The sequence below is a fragment of the Anopheles gambiae genome, chromosome 3 (genome assembly GCF_943734735.2).
Source record: "Anopheles gambiae chromosome 3, idAnoGambNW_F1_1, whole genome shotgun sequence".
NCBI lineage: Eukaryota > Metazoa > Arthropoda > Insecta > Diptera > Culicidae > Anopheles > Anopheles gambiae.
The window spans coordinates 95366582-95385064 of NC_064602.1; the positions used below are offsets into that span (position 1 = coordinate 95366582).

The 18483-nt window shown below is 52.7% G+C and overlaps 3 protein-coding genes across 3 annotated transcripts; 1 reads left to right on the top strand and 2 right to left on the bottom strand.

Moving 5' to 3' along the window:
- Window positions 1-62: 62 nt before the first annotated feature.
- Window positions 63-6065, bottom strand: LOC3291518 (uncharacterized protein DDB_G0283357). The gene is made up of 5 exons (XM_552043.3): window positions 5716-6065; window positions 5476-5575; window positions 3152-5320; window positions 1886-3088; window positions 63-1799 (listed from the first exon to the last, which is right to left on the bottom strand). The coding sequence occupies exons 1-5, from the start codon at window positions 5748-5750 to the stop codon at window positions 1044-1046; spliced, it is 4263 nt and encodes a 1420-aa protein (XP_552043.2). The 5' UTR covers window positions 5751-6065; the 3' UTR covers window positions 63-1043.
- Window positions 6066-8076: 2011 nt separating this feature from the next.
- Window positions 8077-10284, top strand: LOC5668022 (uncharacterized). The gene is made up of 3 exons (XM_001689204.2): window positions 8077-8704; window positions 8782-9876; window positions 9967-10284. Exons 1-3 carry the CDS (start codon window positions 8675-8677, stop codon window positions 10129-10131), a joined length of 1290 nt encoding a protein of 429 aa, XP_001689256.2. The 5' UTR covers window positions 8077-8674; the 3' UTR covers window positions 10132-10284.
- LOC1280525 (kinetochore-associated protein 1) lies at window positions 10223-17322 on the bottom strand. Its single transcript, XM_061657059.1, has 10 exons — window positions 17095-17322; window positions 16786-17021; window positions 16316-16720; window positions 16060-16250; window positions 15544-15989; window positions 14261-15478; window positions 12989-14165; window positions 11900-12909; window positions 10530-11819; window positions 10223-10448 (listed from the first exon to the last, which is right to left on the bottom strand). The coding sequence occupies exons 1-10, from the start codon at window positions 17188-17190 to the stop codon at window positions 10287-10289; spliced, it is 6231 nt and encodes a 2076-aa protein (XP_061513043.1). The 5' UTR covers window positions 17191-17322; the 3' UTR covers window positions 10223-10286.
- Between the last annotated feature and the right edge of the window lie 1161 nt (window positions 17323-18483).

The following is an 18483-nucleotide window of genomic DNA, read 5'->3' on the forward strand; positions in this document are numbered from 1 at the left end:
AACCGTGCCGAAACTTCCATATTTTTCGGATATTTACGTACGAAAGGCTACAGGCGTATGGATTACACTAAAGATCTCACAGAATATACAACGATCCATTTCTGCTTTGCTTTTATTCAATCAATCGAGGAAGTGAATTCTATCCACACAGTGCAATGCACTGGCCGTTCCGCTACTCGTACTTGCATATTGGTTTTCCCGTTTGATTGTATCAAATATTTACTTGAAAAGACGGAGAAGCAGGAGGAAACAAAAGAAGGAAGTCGAAACCAAGATTGACACAGTCGTCCTTTCTTAAGATAGGCGAATTAGAAAGGGGGAAACGAGTTTAATGCTTAATTGTAATGCAGACAACATGTCTATGCTTTTCATGTAACGAACATTCAAAATGGCGACTTCACGTGACTAAATTTAGCATCCCTCCTTCCCGGGACAGTTATACCTAATCCGAGGCGGAAACGTATCGGTTACGGATGATGCAGCAACATCGTGCCGCGTCCCATCATCTATGTAGATGAAACGTTCCGTTCCTTGCCCGTGGGCCGGAGCGTGGTTTTGTAGTTCAAAATACTTTACGTTTTGAATGTAATACATAATGCCACACTAACGAGTAGAGGTGGAAAACATTTTTGCAAAATGTTTCTATATTTACTGCCGTGGCCCTGTGGGTGCACAGATTCTTTCCTACCAATTAGGCACCAACACAGAGAGCCAGCAATCAACTACCATAGTTTAAATAAGGTGCATCCTATAACGCCAGGTGGACGACACAGGGGGAGGTAAATTCAGTTGTGTAGGATGATATCGACTACGCGCTCGCGAACAGTCTTGCAATACAGTGGCAATGGATGACAGTGAAACTGGCGCGCCCCAAAGTGAGAGTGTTATACACCGGGTGTCCGTTATATGTCTGTTTTTTTTTTTTGTTATCGAACCCACCTTATTGCAAGATCATAGGAAGAGAATGGGGAGTGTTGGGGGGACAAAACGAGCGCTTCTACTTACTGAACAGCGATGGTATCGGCATGTTTCCGCACACCAGCCTACTTACGCTGTGCCGGGGGAACGTACATAGGTCGCTGTTCGCGATACTTCACACCTCCTCGCTGCTGTCCGTGCTGCTGCTGCTGGGCCATCTGTGACTGGTGATGATGTTGCGCCATATGTCCACCCTGCTGCTGTTGCTGATGCTGTTGGTGCTGTTGATGTTGCTGCTGCTGTTGGGCGAGGTGATGCGGATGATGCTGTTGCTGTTGCGGCGGCGGCTGCTGTTGCTGCTGCTGCTGCTGCTGATGGAGGTGATGCTGCGGCGTTACTGGCTGATACTGATTCATCGCCGGCGGCAGCTGACCCTGTCCGGGAGGTGTCTGCATCGGGGCGGCGACCGGTGGCATCGGTCCCGGCTTATACTGCGCATAGTGCGCGTGCTGGGCAACGTCCTGCATTGGCGCTTGGTACGCACCGGGAGCGGCCGCCATCTGCGGTTGATGGTGATGGGGTGGCAGTGGTGCCGGCACGTGTCCAGGGTGGTGTTGCGGTGGAAGATGCGGATGGCCTGGATGGGGAGCGTACGGTACGGGGGCTGCTGCTGCCGCTGCTGCCGCCTGATGCGGTGGAGCCATGTGCTGTGGGGCCGGTGCGGGATGGTACCCGATTGCCATCGGGGCGGGTGCGGCCGGGCTGGCTGCTTGCGTGATGGGGATACAGTCCGTTTTCAGCACCTCCTCGTAGTTGCCGTACTCGAGAAAGTGTACGACGAACGTGTTCTTCGACGTGTCCGTAATTTCCGCTGTGTAGAACTGTGAAAATGAAAGCAAAAAGCGGATGAGGTATGAGCAAAGTTTTTCAGCACTATAAGACAAATGGTTTCAGTTTCTATGCTTACCCCACCATCTTCCCAGTATTTGGCCAAGCATCGATCGCCAATTTTCCAGTTCGTATAGACGGCCGGTATGGCCGCCGTAGCAGGGGGAGCCATCGCCGGTGCCATCGGCATGCTGGTAGGGGCCAGGGTACCGTGGGCCGGCACTGACCCTGGAGATGGTGCCGTAGCGAGCACGGCGGGTTGCGGTTGTGCCAGTACGCCCGTCGGAGTGACACTCACCGGCATTGGCACCACGTTCGGTCCGACCGGTGACACAGTAGGCGGAACGGGCCCTGGAGTGCCCAGATGCGGTGGTTGCTGCTGTTGCTGCTGCTGCTGCTGCATCGGATCGTACTGTTGCGGGCTTTTCATCACGTTCATGGCATAGGCGTCGTTCGTTTGCTTGTTCGGGTAGCCCATCTGCATCTGGTACGGATTGTATCCGTTCGGTAGCGGCATGAAGTTCTTCGGGCCACCAACGCCCGGCGAGGGTGCCGTTGCGCCAGGAGAGGGACCACCGGGGCCAGTTGGCATTGGAACACCGGGCGGTGAGGCTACCTGCGGTGCCCGTTGCTGCTGATGGTGTTGCTGCTGCTGCTGCTGGTGGTGATGGTGTTGCTGCTGATGTTGCTGTTGATGTTGCTGCTGATGTTGCTGCTGATGTTGCTGTTGATGATGCTGTTGATGGTGTTGCTGCTGTGGTTGCTGCTGCTGTGGTTGTTGCTGCTGCTGCTGCTGCTGTTGTTGTGACTGAACAGCCGACGAGGAGTGATTGTTTGCGTTCATCTGCTTCGCGCTGTGTTTGTTGCCAGTCGATGAGGAGGTGGAAGAGGAGGCAGGGCCGGACGACTGAGCGACCGTGTTGTTGTTGTTGCTACTGTTCGTGGCATTGTAGCCCGACGACGCCTTGTTGCCGCCAAGGTGCATGCCTCCCATCTGTTCCGCCACTTGGTTCACCTTGCTGTTGCTGTTAGCGTTCGAGGCTCCGTGCTGCTTGCCCGTGCCTGACGAACCGTACGATGACGCCTGCTGCTCGGCTGGTTTGTTCTGCACAGCGCTGGAATGCTGCTGCGACCCGTGGCCCTTCCCCTTTTTGGATTGCTGCGAGTTGGTGGTGTTGGTGTTGGTGCTGGCACTAGTTGCGGTGGATTGTGTTGCACTCACACCACTGTACTTATGAGATTCTTCCTTACCTCCACCATAACGTCCACCTTTGTTCGAGTTCTAAAAATATAAGAAAAGGATTAAAATGGGTTCAAATAGAACCTAAAATCGAGCTATCCATACCTTGGAGCCAGTGTTACCGCTACCGCCGCCATAATTGTTACCATGGTTACCACTACCGCCAGTTGGTTGGTTGTAGTGATTGTTAGCGTTGTTGTTGTTGTTGCTGCTGCCTCCGTTCGCTGTATTGCCCTGGTGCTGCTGATTGTGATAGCCGGACTGCTTGGATGCATTTCCGTAGGATGATTGCTGCTGCTGCTGCTGCTGCTGGGATGTCGCATTATGATGGTTAGAGCCAGTGTTTTGCGATCCGGAACCGGATTTGCCGCCACCTCCACCACTGGTCTGGCGGTTTTCATTCGCACCCTGTCCATGTCCGTGCTGAGATTGTTGCTGATTTCTGCCCTCCGAACCGTAGCTGTTGCCGTATCGGTCCGCATTTTCGTTGGACTGTCCTTTGCCACCGTACTTTCCTCCCTTGCCGGTAGAATGGCTGTTACTATTGCTGTTGTTGTTGTTAAAGCCGTCTTGACGCTGTTGCTGTGGTTGTTGCTGCTGCTGCTGCTGGTTGTTGTGACTGTATCCGGAGCTTTGATGTTGCTGGTTGTATTTGGAATCACCTCCACGACTGTTTCCACCCCGGCCACCGGATGACGGGTTGTTGGACGTGTTGGAGGAATGGTTTTCGTTCGCTCCTCGGTAACGGCTGTTGCCCGACGAACCGTAGTAATCCGATTGTTTGTAGTTTGAGGATTGCTGCTGGTCACGCTGCTGGTCACGCTGCTGGTCCCGCTGCTGATCCCGCTGCTGATCTCGATGCTGATCCCGATTCGATTCCCGATGCTGATCACGCTGCTGCGACTGGTTTGAATACTGTCCATGGCCCTGCTGGTGATGCTGATCGCCTCTGTCGCCGCGGCCGCCTCTGTCCCCGCGTTCACGACCCGACGACGAGGTGACGGTGTTCCGGTTGGCAAAACTGCTCGAAATATTGTTCTCAAAGCGTTGGTTGTAATTTTTAGAGCTTCCACCATTAACCACAGCGCCGCCGGAATGGTGGTTGTCAGTCTGGTTCGTTCGGTTTGCTCCTCCACCACCTCGTTCGGTTCGTTCCGAACCTCCGCCCGACGATTGCTGGCTCTTGGCCGAGTGACCGGCCCGATTGCCGCCCGTCTGCCGGCCGGCACTTTCACCCCGCGCTCGGTCCTTCTGCTCCTTCTGCTGTTCGTGCGGGGTCGATTCTTTGCTCGATTTCTTCCCACCGCCACCACCACCACCACCCCGGGACGCAGCCGGCTCCGTGTCCTGCAGTATATCGCCGAAATAGTCAAACAGCGACACCTTCTCGGACGGTTTGCCCTGCAGCTCCGCCTCCTCGTCCCGCTTGCCGTATCCTCCCCGCTTGCCGCCCAGCTTACCACCGCCCTCCGACTTTCCACCAACACCACCACCGGCCGCAGCGTCAGCCGCTTGCGCCTGCTTCCGGTCCTCTATCCGCTGCAGATTGCTGAGCGCCCGGTGCACGTTGTTGCGCGTCAGCTTGAGCGCGTGCGTCGCCTGCTCCTCGGTGAAACCCTTGTCCATGATTTTCTGCACGTTCGCGTCGACCATCTGCTTCGCGCCGCCGCCGAACGTTTTCTTCGTGCCGAGCTTGGTCGCCTCCGCGATCGCGTCGTTGCGCAGCGCGTTGAAGGCCGTGTTTTCCGTCGACTCTTCCTTCTCCTTCGGCTGCAGGCTCTTGAAGTCCTTGTCGGTTTGCGCCACCGGTTGCTGGATTTTCTGCCCGAACGGAATCCACGGCGGCGGACCGGACGCGCTGAACTGCAACCGGCCGCCCTTGGCGTACTTGGCCATCGTGCGGCTCAGCTCCCACTTTTCCACCAGCGCCGTTACGTGGCCGCCCAGCACCTGTACGTTCTTTTCGCCCAGCATCATCACGCCCTGCAGGATGCGGATGGGGCCGTTCTTCAGCAAAATCTTCGTGCCCGGCGGTGTGTTGAGGCTCAGGCACGATATGTGCTCGTGCTCCAGGGCAATGTACTGCGTTTGGCCGTCGGTGACGGTGAGCTTCAGCAGCCGGGGGGCCACCTTCGACTCCTCGTTCACCTTCGGCGCGCCGAGATTGCGCAGCTTCACCAGCTGCACCACGCCGGGCCCATCGAAGCTTTCCGCCTTGGCGCCGCGGGACGACAGGCTTGCCAGCGCTCCACCACCATACTCTCGCAGATCGACCTGTGTATGTGTGTGTGTGTGTGTGTGTGTGTGTGTGTAAAAGGGAAGGGGCAATGTGTGGAAGATGTTAGTAAGTTTTACGCTTTATGCACTTTTCACAAGATAAGCATGACAAAACAGGTACAGTTCACCCCCAAACCGAAAATGATACATACGTTCAAGGCTAATTTCACAACTTGCTTCACATCCGCACTAGCGGCGGATCCATTCTTTTCACCCTCCAGCAGCTTGTCTAAGCCGGGTTGCGTGATGTACCTAAGGGATCGGGACAAGCCGTCGAACGAAGAAAGGAAAAAAAAGAAGCGTGAGACGCAATGAAAATCAATATCCCAAAGGGAGAGCGCACTGTTTCTAGGAAGAAAAAAATACACCATTCGGCCTACGACTATACTGACCAGCCCTGTTCCTGCAACTGCTCTAGCAGGCCCATTCTGCACGCCTGTGAGGTCGGGTGCGATCAATTTTCCACCCGAGGCCCGAGCAGTACGCCTTGCTCTCCGGATCGAACCCAATTGGGGCCAAATCAATACCGCCGCGCAGTTTTTTCCACCACAGAACCACTTTCGACCGGTCGTTTTGCGCACACAAATAGGAAACGAGATGGCTTTGTTCTTACTGCAATCAGAGAGGTTAAAGTTATTTGCCGTCCACTTCCGCAGCTAGTTTGGCGAACGCGAAAAATGCACAAGCTCCTCTTTTTGTTCGTCCCTTTCCACTCGCATACACGGCCCGTTTGACAGCTTTCAGTTGCAGCTCGCGGTGGTGCACAGAGTGACCAGAATTAGCCTTCTAAAACTACCGATTTTTCATTTAACCTACCGAAAATCTCAGAATTTTGATTTTTCAGTCGTTTAAGCTTAATCTGAGGCGCTTGAGATGCTGTTTCAAGGATTGCTAACCTCATTTGTTACTTATCGCGCTGATGCACCCCAAGTGCCACAAATCCACTAAACGACCACTGAATGCCTTCTAAACGACTCCAGCACTCTACCTAAACGGAATATAGAAAGACTTCGTTTAGCAGACGGCAAACGACTTATGCATTCTAAAAATAGCAAAAAAGCTGGTGGCGCCATCTGTTTGTGGGATACCCAACCAGTTGAGCTTCCTCGCTTGGAGGAGAGCTTTCTTCTCATTTCCTCTGTACTGTTGTATGGTTTCGCATTGAAGTTATGCATCGCTAGAACTAGAACGGCGATACGATTGTTTAAATACTAAACTCCAATGGAAACCACCAGCACTGAAGCAAGTGAGATTTGAGTAATGGTCGTTGGTGTTGATACCCGCGTATCTGACCACACGACCATTCATATAGATTGTTGCTCAGAAAGTTAGAAGGCTATATTGGTATGATAAGATGAAACTTGTCGAAACACATTGCAAGAAAAGGATAGCAATATAATGATGAGTTTTAATACGCCATCTATTGATCAAACCAATGAAGCTGTGGAGCTTTCATTTTTTTTCTATGGATATTCAATTTTCCAGTCGTTTAAGCTTAATCTGTGGCGCTTGGGTTAACACTTCTTTTGCCTTGACTTCTTTTAAGTTTCGAGTTTTAACCTACCGAAAATTACCGATAAAGTTTTGATGCGCCTACCGAAAACCGCCAAAATAATCTGGCCACACTGGTGGTGCAGCAGCCGCTGTCAAAAAGCGTCCGCGAGCTGCTGAGTCGCACAGTGGGTGAATGTTGTGGAGGATTTTTTATTCTAATTTTATAAATTTTGCTTGCTTTAGAGAATATTTACATATCCCCAAGAGAAGGGATGATTTTTTTTTTAAATCGAAACAATCCCCTTTTATTTCCTTCACCCTCCCATTTCTCAAAGGATATGCACCAAGCAGCTTAGGCGGTGGTCTAGGCAGAAAGAGCAAAGATTGGTGATGGCATTTCACCTAATCCTTTTCATGTTTACGATTTTTACGATCATTTTTGGTACAACTTGATGAATTTATTTCTTTGGAAAACATTGTCCAACTTGATACACACACACACCATAAACTTAAACCTGTTGGTGGAATGATAATCGAAACCAAATGCGTCCCTACTAGTGGTGGAAGCTCGGGATCGGTCCTACCCGATTCCGATTCCGTGTTCGAAATCAATTCCGGGGCCGATTCCGATGTAGTAATCGATTGCAGAGTCGATTCCGGAGCCAATTTCGGTATTGACTCTGCAGACGATTCCGAAGTCAGCTCCGGAATTGGAATGGGCTCCGGGATTAGAATTGTCCTGGGAATCGCAATTTGCCCGAGTAACGGAATCAGGATTGACACCATAATTTGAATTAGCTCCGGAATGAGAATCAGTTTTTCATTTGAAATAAGAAATTTCAGAAGCGGAATCAGTCCGAGAATCTCTATGAGAATGAATCGTTTATAAGAACATTTTGATTCTTTGAGGCTATCAGTACTTAGCATCATTGGACCCAAACGCCTATTCTTATGGAAATGCCAAAACCGACTCAGTTTCGAAGCCGATTCTGATTTCGGAGCCAATTCCGATGCCGGAGCCGATTTCGATTGTGAAACCAATTCCGGAGCCGTTTTCGGAATCGGTTACGCAACCTGATTCCGGACCTTCTATCCGGAATCGATTTCAGAAAACCTCGGAGCTAGCCGGAATCGATTTCGACGAAATCTTTATGTTTCCCATCACTAGTCCCTACTGTGATCCAGCGCCAAATCAGGCGGGAATGGCTGTCTACTTTGATTTGAATTTCTATGCGTTGCCGGCGCATTCGTGTTCTTTGTGGACTTTCAGTGTGCTAGCCAAACAAATGCTTTTTAATGTGCTAGTGTGACTTTTAAAGATAATAATTGAATTTGTTCCATAAAATATCACCATTCCATTCAGTCGTACGACAAATAGCTGCACTGGACACCGACTTTCGATGTGCATTCGAAGAATCAACCCTCGCTTCGCCCTTTTCCACCCCCCGAAACACCCACCAAAAACGTAAACAAAGCGCCATTCAGTTGCGTACTGTTGTTGGTGATTGTTGGACCCCGAAAGCAGGAAATACAGAAACGTTTCAAGCTCTTATCACCTGTGTTGGCCGGTGCGTATACCGAATGAAACGCACGCCGATAACATGAGATGCGGAAATTGGGCCAGAGGCAGCGTTTACGCAAACCGAAAAACGTTGCTGTGGACGTTCCAGCAGCACAACGCACACGTCTCCAAGTTGACAGGGATCGTTACCTCCGGTTTCGGTTGTTAACTATCATGTGATACATATCGCGCGTACACAACACGGAACGCAAAACGTCGACATCGGGTTGCAGCGTTTTGGTTTAATGGTTTAAACACCGAGATCCGGGTCTGTGGCGCTCGGGATTCGGCTCTGGATGGCGAACTTTAATCAGATGCCCATTGAGGTAAGCGTCTACCTTGCAACTAATAAATGATAAAAACACAGCATTAAAGGAAAGTGTTGTGGCTGTGCCTGTTGCAGATTTTGGAACAGATATTTGACCACCTAGATTACCGCTCGCGACGCAACCTGACTCTGGTATGTCGACGGTGGAACGCCGTGCTTCTGTCGGATCGGTTCATTGCCCGCAATGTAACGCTCGTCCTCAATGGGTCCCGTATGTCCTGGCTCCACAAGCACACCTTCCATCGTGCCTATCCGAATCTGACGCTCCAGCTGGACAGCACAATCGAGGGAGAAGCGTCCAAAGGGCTCCGCCTACTCCCAACGCTCTTTCCCGACCCCTCCACTGTTTGCTTACGGCTGGATTTCCCTCCCGAAACGGTCTGGGTTGCCTTTTGCCGAGAGCCGTTCGTCAACCTGGCCACAGTTCAAACGCTACACCTGACGGGCAGATTTCGTCTGGCATCTCGTCGCGTTTTATGCCTTTGCCTAGAAGAGCTACGAACGCTCCAGCTAGACTATCCCTACGCGAACGATCTAAACCTGGTGGCGCCCAAACTATCCCGTCTGCATCTGCACGTGCTGCTGAACGAGCATATCGATTTTCTACAACGCTTTATCGACCAGCTCCGCTCACTTACCGTCGTGTTCGACGCGAAGGAAAGCTACAACTTCTACAGCTTGCAGCCGGTCGGGTTGCACGAGCTGGTGATCGATCGGCGTGATAAGGGCATGACGAAGAGTGAGCGGAACGCTAGCATAGCGTTCTTCAAACGGCTCCACCAACTACGGCGGCTCGAGCTGCGGGTGAAGTTTATCGACAGCGTGGTGCTGCACACGATCGCGGACAGGCTGGGGCAGCTCCTCCACCTGTCGCTCCAGGTGACCGAGGGTACGATCGAGCTGAAGCACATCGCGAACCTGACCCGGCTGGAAACGCTGCGCATAGTGGCGTGCCGGGTGAATCTGCAGCACGTGCACTTGCCGGCGCTTCGCTCGTTCGAGCTCGGCTCGGGCGAACTGCCCGGGACGTATCTCGAGGGCATCGAGGGACTGATGGCGTTCCATCGGCTGCGTTCGCTGACGCTGATCAATGTGAAGATCTACCCGGAGGTGCTGCAGCTCACCCCGACGTACAGTGTGGAGCGGATGGTTCTCGCCCATTACCGGAGGGTATGTCGATTCGTTGCTGCGGAAGAGAAGAACGAGAGAATTAGTTGTGTGACCTTAACCGTTTCTCTCTTCACTTTTCTTCACACACAGATCGATGAGACTCACCTGCAGATACTGGTCAAACGATTTCCGGCCCTGCGCTGGCTGCGCATTAGCCACTGTTACGGGTTGTACAAGCGCGAAATAGACAAGCTAAAGCGAATGCTGCCCGATCTGGCCGTAGCATTCGATGAGGTTAAAAGTGATAGAATTTAAGGTGTTTGGAGTAGAGCTAGGACCTCAATTGAAGTGTTCGCGATGGGCCCTTAGACTACAGTGTGCCAAATGTAAGATTTCATCTAGAAGGTATCGTTAATGTTAATTTATTAAAAAAAAAAGTTAATAGCGTAATATCGCGCGGTAAAGTTAGTTCAGTTGGAACGCCATTTTTTCTCAGCCGATGGGGCAGAGGTGTCGGACGGGAGCGATTGCAGCTCCCGGCAGACCGCTTTCGTAATCGAGGACGCCAGCCCGAACTCTTCCAGCTCGCGTATTTGTTCGTGCAGGTTCGGCACAGGGACGGTGGCAATCAGCTGCAAGTGAAGGCGAACAGTAAAAAGATGGTAAAATATGGAAACCATCGTCCATCTCAGCCTTCCCCGCACGATCCTTACCTTCTTGAGCGTCTCGCTCTGCTCCTCGTCGGTAAATCCAAGCAGCACCGCGGCCATACTGATCCGGCTCACGTTCACACAGACGTCCGCAATCTCGAGCAGGTTCAGCCGGAACGAGATCGGACACTTTTGCACCATCACGAGCGAGCGGGCGAGCAGCGCATCCTCGGCGAGCGACTGTTCCCGGTTGGCGCTGCGGAACGGTTGCTTGATCAGCAGCTCCCAGGCCATCCGGTAGCCCTCGAGCCCGAACAGCTGCCGGTGCGCCGTGACGATATCGATCAGGGCGCGCAGATTCGCCACCAACCCCAGGCGGGACATCTGCTTCAGGATGCCGTTCCAAATCTGGGGCACGTAGATGTCGTACCCGATGCAGATGAGCGACAGCACCTCGAGCCCCTTCGGGTTGGTCGCGTGCGACTGCCAAAGCATCTTGAGCAGCGCCATCTTGTCCGTCTCCTCGAACCGGGCGACCGAGATCGTGTGCAGGCCGAGTGCCTTCAGCAGATGGACACACTTGAGCGCCACGTACCGGCGCTGGGTGAAGAACTCCCGGTACGTGGTACAGTTGTCGTCGGCCAGCCGGCTGAAGCACTGGTAGATCTGCAGCTGCTTGCTGACGTCCGACGCGCCGTGCGACGCGTCGAGGCTGGAGTTGAGTTCGGCCACCAGGAACTCGACGCTCTTGGAGCGCTGCCAGCTGCTCAGGATGTAGTACGCCCGCGCCATACACTCGTGCACGTTCGATTCGTCCTCCTGGCTCGCGTCGGACACGTTGTGATCGTCGTACAGCGTTTCCTCCAGCATGCCGCTACCGTTGTGGAAACCGTCGGCTGCCGATGCTGCGGCCGCCACCATGCCCGAACCGCCGAACATGGTGAGCCACTTCTGCAGCAGCCCCATCTGGATGGCCTCCACGTCGAGCCCGTGCAGCTCGCCGATGGTGGTCGCGAGCTCGTTCACCTTCACCGTCTGGAAGCAGGACTCGGTGTACAGGGCCTGGATGAGCTCCTGCGGGTTCTTCACCAGCTGGAACTGCTTCTCGTCTGTGACACCGTTCTGCTGTAACAGTTGCTGCGTTTTCAGCACCGGATACTTGCGGTAGATCTTCTCGATCTTGTCCTTCGCCTCCGGAATGCCGCTCAGGCTCGACTCGTGCTTGCGGGCAAACTCATAGCAGGCATACGCGGCGTTCACCTGATCGTCCCCGTCGAGCGCGTTGCAGGTGATGTAGTACAGGATGTACAGCTTGGTCGACAGATCCCACACACTGTCCACGATACGAAGTATCTGCGTCATTGGGGAGGAAAAAATGCAAATTAGTAATAAGTTTGTATGGTTACTCTTACCCTTTTGATTGTTCCACTTACCGACTGCAGGAATGCTCTGTTCTTCGACTGCCGGTGCCATTCGGAATGGGGCGATTTTTCTCTGTTCTGTATCTTGTACTCGTTGATCGAGTTGATGACGGCCGAGCGGCAGAAGTAGTCGTTCATCTCGCGACAGTCCAGCCCTTCCGCGGTCGCCTTCATCGACACCAGCACCAGCAGCTTGTGGTAGTTCTCGACCGTAATGTCCTCCTTCAGCAGCGTCTTGAGCGGTTGGCGCAGAATCAGCATGAACGGGTACCGGTACTTGGCAATTTCCGGCAGCATGTCGCCATCGGAGTGCACCCGCATCCAGGCCTCCAGCTCGGCCTGCCCGGGACGCTGGCGGCGCCGCCCGGTCAGCTGATTCTTCATGTAGGTCAGTATGTGGCCCCACGCCACGACGTCGTCCTTCGTCTCGCCGTACTGCGCAAGGATGTCGAAGATGCAGAAGAACTGCTCGTAGAAGTAGCCGTTCGCCTGCTCCATGTACTTGGTGAGCTTGGAGCAGAGCAGCAGCTCGTTGTCGATCTCGGCCAGGTACGGTTGCACCAGCGCCAGCATCGCGTCGGCCGTTTCGTTGATTACGATCTCCTCCTGCCCGTACATGCCGGCGCGCACGGTGAACGACAGCTCCTGCTGGCCGAGCAGCGTGATGACCTGCGAGACGAGCATCTGCTGGTAGTCCCAGCTGAACGCGTCGCTCATCTTGCGCAGCAGCTCCACGTTGATCACCTTGTGCTTGAGCTCCTTCATCAGGTCGGACTGCGAGTGGAAGATGAAGGACTTCTTCGCCTTGAGCGAGGGGTCCAACTTGCACAGCTCGTGGAACAGTGTGTAGCGCAGCCGCTGGTTGCGCTCCTCCACCGCCTTCGCTTCCTGCCCGATCGTGAAGTAGTAGAATTCCAGCATCGTATGGAGCGCGATGCGTTGCGATTCGTTTGTCATGTTGGTGCGCAAATACTCCAGGCAGGTTTCGCGGTTCTCACACGTGAAGAGCGTCATGATGGCACCTAGAAGAGCCGAAGAGAAAATTATCGAGAAAACAAATAAAACGACAGACGTCTTTCACGCGCCTTGCGCCACACTTACTGCTATAGTTGGGCTCCTTTTGAGAAAGCATGTACTTGATCGCCTTGCGCGCAACGTTCTCCGCGTACGGAGCGGGAATAAGCAGCCCCACGGTCGGCTGGTACGATCGCAGCAGATGCACGATACCGATTGCCGGTGGATACTGCTTGGCGCGAATCAACCCGTCCAGACTGCGCTGGAAAGCGGTCGACACCTCGACCTCATTCAGCGGGCCCATCAGTGCGACCAGGTGGGCAAAGGTGCCATTCGTACGGGCCTCTCCCTTCACACGCGACAGCACCATCTGCAGCGCCTGCCCAACACACTGCACGATCGTTTCCTGCTCCTGGGCGTGTCGATTTCTCGGCAGGCTGACCTGATCAAAATCATCGTTCACTACGTCGAACGTCGAGAGCGATTCACGCTTCAGATCTTTCGCCAATGGCTTTTCGTTGGTGCCATTGCTTCCTTCCGTCCCTTTTTCCTCGGCAAGCTGTTCGTACATTGCGCTAAACACAGTCTCGGAAATAGTTGTACGCCGGGATAATTCCTCCCCAATGCCTGCCGGGTAGTGCCGTACGGCGAGCTGAATCCAACGCAACAGCTCCAACCGGATGGCGGCTTCCTTCGGGCAGTCCGTTGCCGTTTGATAAAGCAGCTCGCGGCAGACGGGAAACGTGAATGCATCCTCCAGCCAGCCGGTGGTACTGCAATCATCCGCTCGCGCACACTGTATTTGCTGTACGAGCAGCAACGAAACGATACGATGCACCGCCGGGAATGTGCCCGGTTTGCGCAGGTCGGCCAGTTCGGTGACCTGCCCGGCTAGAAGACAGCTTACGTGCACGTTTTTCAGCAGCAACATAGTTTCGTACAAGCAGTCGAGCAACGTTACGTCCAGCAGGGAGGAAAGGCGACGCAATGCACCCAGCAGCAGGTCGAGAAATTGGTCACGCTGGTGCTGCAGCTTGTCGAGAATGTATCGAATGCCGCTGAGCAGCAGCCCGTTACGGTCGGTGGCATTGCTGAAGCTGCGACAGGTAACGGATAGTCCAAACTCGGTACGCAACTGAATGATGTTCACGATCTGTTGGATAGCCTTTTGCTGTTCATTGTTTGCGCGGCGCTTCAGCATGGGCAGTGCTTCCAGGTAAGCCATCGTCATTTCCTTTGACATCTTTCCTCCGTCGATAATACGCTTATGAATAAGTGGGGAAAAATTGGTACCATTAAACAAAAATGATACATAATAAAGGTAGAGAATGAATGAATCGTGAAATCGATCCAACTTACAATCATTATTGAAATGCTACTCCGGCAACACTGCTCCTGCCGCTGTTTATCCAATCCATCGAGATATTGGGCCGCTGCAATGACGTCACCGTACTCGGCCAGCTTCAAAATCACACTAACGTCCGTGGTGAACGCCAACCCGCCGTCGGTTTTCACGATCGCCTCAATGTCGGCAAGCATCTCGGGCAGGTGCAGCTTCAGGATGCGCTGCACCAGCAGCCGGTTGTTGAACGGCGCCTTCAGACTCCAGCCATACTTTACCTTCAGACACTTGATGATCTGCGTGTTCCGCTCGATCGCTAGGCTGGACGCGATCGGCAGATCGCTGGCCGCGTACCGCATCAGGGAAGCGATCGCGGGCGACCACGGTACGGGAGCGGCCCGCAGAATGGCGAGCACCGTTTCCAGCTGCTGCTGCTCGTCGTACAGCAGCTCCACCAGCGTCACGCACCGCTGGTCCCAGAAGCTGTTGTGCTGGTTGGCGATCAGAAACTTCACGTAGCACACGATCTGCTCGTACAGCCGATGCTCCTTGCCGATGAAAAACTTGCACAGAAACTCCGTCACGATGCGGGCAAGCAGATTCAGCGGCGTAATCTGCAGCAACCGGAAGGCAGTGTTTTCCACATCCTCCTGCATGTAGCAGTCCAGGCTGGCCTGCAGATTGAACTGCTGCTTGAGCGTGACCAGATCGCGCAGCGCCCGCGCCATACGCTGCAGCTCCTCCATGTTGCTGTCGTACTGGAGGCGCAGATCGATCAGCGGAAACTTCACCTCCTGCAGCAGCTTGATCACATCCTCGAGAAAGGTCAGCCCGATCGTGGGCCACGCCGCTAGCTTCTGGAAAGACTTGGCGCGCGACACAATAAACTGCACCAGCAGATGCATCAGCTGCGGCTGATGGTGCAGGATGGGACCGACGAAGTGCATCAACCACTGGACGACGTGCAGCGGGGACGTTTCCTTCGGGATGGCACGCAGCAGGATGGCCACCTTCGCATCGTCCAGCTGGGGCAGGATGCAGGCAATGTGCCGCGACCAAATCAGACAGGCGGCGTCCATATCCTTCTGGAACAGTTCGGTGCACAGCTGGAGCAAATTGTCGTGGTACACAAACTGCTGCCAGTCCGGGTCGATTTCGTACGGATCGATCAGCTTGAGCGTTTCCATGCGCAGCAGCCGCTCGTTGATGTCGATTACGGAGTCCATTTCCACGTCCTGAAACCGAACAATGCACGTGTAGCTTTAATGTATCGTTTTTTCTCTACTTTTCGAAATGTTACCTTTGCCGCCGAAACTTTAGCCAGCAGGAACTGTAAATAGCGTTTCTTCATGTTCCTATCAGCGATGCTAGCGTCACGAATGGAGGTAAGAAACGTGGCATCGTTCACGTCTCCCAGGACCTTCATCAGCCGACCGAACGATTCTTCCGCGTTCTGGGATGAACTGAGCCCGTCGAGCAGTTGCTTTACGCGTGCCTGATGCACCAACTGTACGTCCAGGTCGAACTGTTTGGCAAACTCTTCCGCTTCATCAAGCCGTCCGATTTTGATCAACTTCACCAGACGCAGGAAGGGATCCGTTTCGGACAGTATTTTCAGTTCAAACTCTTGCACGATCGGTTCTTTGTGTGTCAGCCCGGCGATGTAGTAGATGTTGGCCGAGTTTTTCGGCTGCTGCACCAACCACGTGTGCTCGGACATTTCCATTTCTTGGCGTATTTCCATCGCTGATTGGAAGAGGAGTATAATGTTGATTAGTGATCAAGGAGGGAGACAAATCTGCAACGCAAAACTTACTTGGAAAGCTAACGATCTTCATCAGAATCTTTCCGTTGCTGTCCGGTTTGGTTGTGATGAGCAGTTCGAAAATTTCTCCATTCGCTTCGAGCACCACCAGCTCATCGATGCGGAAAGTGCACGGCAGTTCCGACATCAGCTTCGTCAGTGGGCATATTTCAAACAGTTGGCCACTGTAAGTCAACGCGTATCTGGGCGACAAATAAAGAGCCATTAGGATGTTTTTTTTTCTTTTTCCCCCATCCCAATTCCTTACTTGCAGTTCATGAGTGTAAATATTTTCTTCACTCCATCGTATTCCGGCTTGAGGGGGACGATCTCGACGTTGCCCTCGCGGTAGAAGTACATCGTTTGCTTGCTGGCAGCCGCAATCAGCGGAATGGAAGACTCTTGGCCGATGCTGTACTGCCGGATCGGAGAGAAGCACACGATCGGGTCCTGGAACTGCTTCCCGATCAGCCTTTCGTACTGCGCGTACTGAGCGATCTTTGTCTCCGGTGGATTGCCCCCGGATTCAATGCATTCGGCAATTTTGGCCTCGTCCAGCGTGAGCCGGTACAGCAAACCCTTCGCGGTGTGAAACAGGTACCGTCCATTGCCTTCATCGAATATGCCGGCGAATGTGGGCTCTCCACTGGGTGACTCGGACTGCTGCACCTCTCTAAGGAAAGCGAAACAAAAGGCTCGTTAGATTAAGGTGCGGGGTTAATTGGAACAAGCACTTACAATGTAAGCACAATGACGCCCGAGATGTGTAGCACCGCGATGGTACCATTCGACAGGCCACACACGACGATGTTTCCACTCGCTGAAACGGCAATCACCTCGACCGCGTAGCCAGCGTCCACAAACTTCCCTTGGTTGCAGCGCTTTTCATCTTCGTACAGTATCAGCGCATTATCGATCGATATCACCAGCCGGTTGTTTTGCAGGATGCCATTAATGGCGGGCGTTTTCAGGACCTAAGGCGGGAGGAACGCAAGCCAAAACCAATTTAACATCTTTTGGATCGAAATAATGACACCGTGACCTTACCGTTTGCTTGCTAGAGATTCGCAGCAGCCCGCTGGTACAAAACACTCCCACGATGGATTCGTCGATCGATGAAACGGGCTCAACACAGGACCACATAATTATTGGCAGAAATACAGCACACAGGAAGGGAAAAACAATACGACAGAAAATCTAATTCCGTTGTTTGAGAAATGGCGGATCGGTAAACAATGAAACGACCGCTACGAAAAGGGCCGCTTTTTTGAGTTTGATTTTTTGACAGCTCGATCTTGGCGCTTGGCGGAAATGACAGCTGTGAGAAAAGCAATCGGCGTTCGAAAGTGGTCGCATGGATGACAAAAGCATGAACGATGAAGAAATTAGCCTTGCCGGTGCAGACGCGTGGCAAATCATTTTAAAAAGTTGAAATCAAAGCGTATTTGTTAGTGAATCCTAGAGAATATTGTAATTCTACGAGAAGAAAGGACGTTTCAATTCGCAATTGTATAAACTGTGATCCAAATCGTCTTTGTTTACATAAAGCGTTGCTGAATGTTCTACCAGTGGTTAACTAACCATAAAAAAGAGAAATGTATGTAGCTTGGAATAAGTGGCAAGCACATTTATCTGTTTTAAAATGCATCTTTAACGCAACGGTTTGATTGGTATGTTTTTGCATAGCTTAAGATAGAATGCTTGTCACTACTTGAGGAACATTTACTTGCAGGCTAAAGGAATGCCGACCAAAATCAACCGAGTCTCTAGAGGACAATCAAGCCCTCCGTGCTGTGAACACCGATTTCAGTGTTAAGCTGCTAAAGTTTTAGATCTTTAGTGCAATAATATCAGTCTTACTAGGAACAATTCTTTCTCATTGCCGTAGGAACACAGGAAGGCGCTGAATGTCCGATGAAAGCAGGCTTTGGGCCGGATGCTAGACGTAGAGGAAGCAGTTGGTTCCAAAGTACTTCATCTCCTGCAGCCATTTGATTCCTACCAGACTTGGGTAAAAATAGTCGAATGTCGCCTGTAAAGCATATCACAAAGGACTAAGAAGGCAGGCAGGCCAGGCCGCACCAGGTACTTGACTTGCTTTCTTTTCGTGGCATATCAATTATTTCTTTTTGCAGCATTAGTTCTTTTTAGCATGAAGCACTAATTTCGTGTGCCATTCCGCCTATTCTAGACCATTTCGCCTATTCCCAGCAACCAATCCGGGGGTGGTAAAAGTGCATCGACAAAAATGCACTCACTGCCCCAATATGCCCTCACTGTCGGAACGAACCCACCGGTCACCAGCACTCAGAGATCCGCTGAGATTGAAGCTGGCTTTGAAGCTGAGTTGGCGAAATTATTCAACCGATCCGTCGGGTCCCGAAGCCGAAGCAAACCCGAAGCCGAAGCAAAACCAGAACGGGGTTCGGCACGACC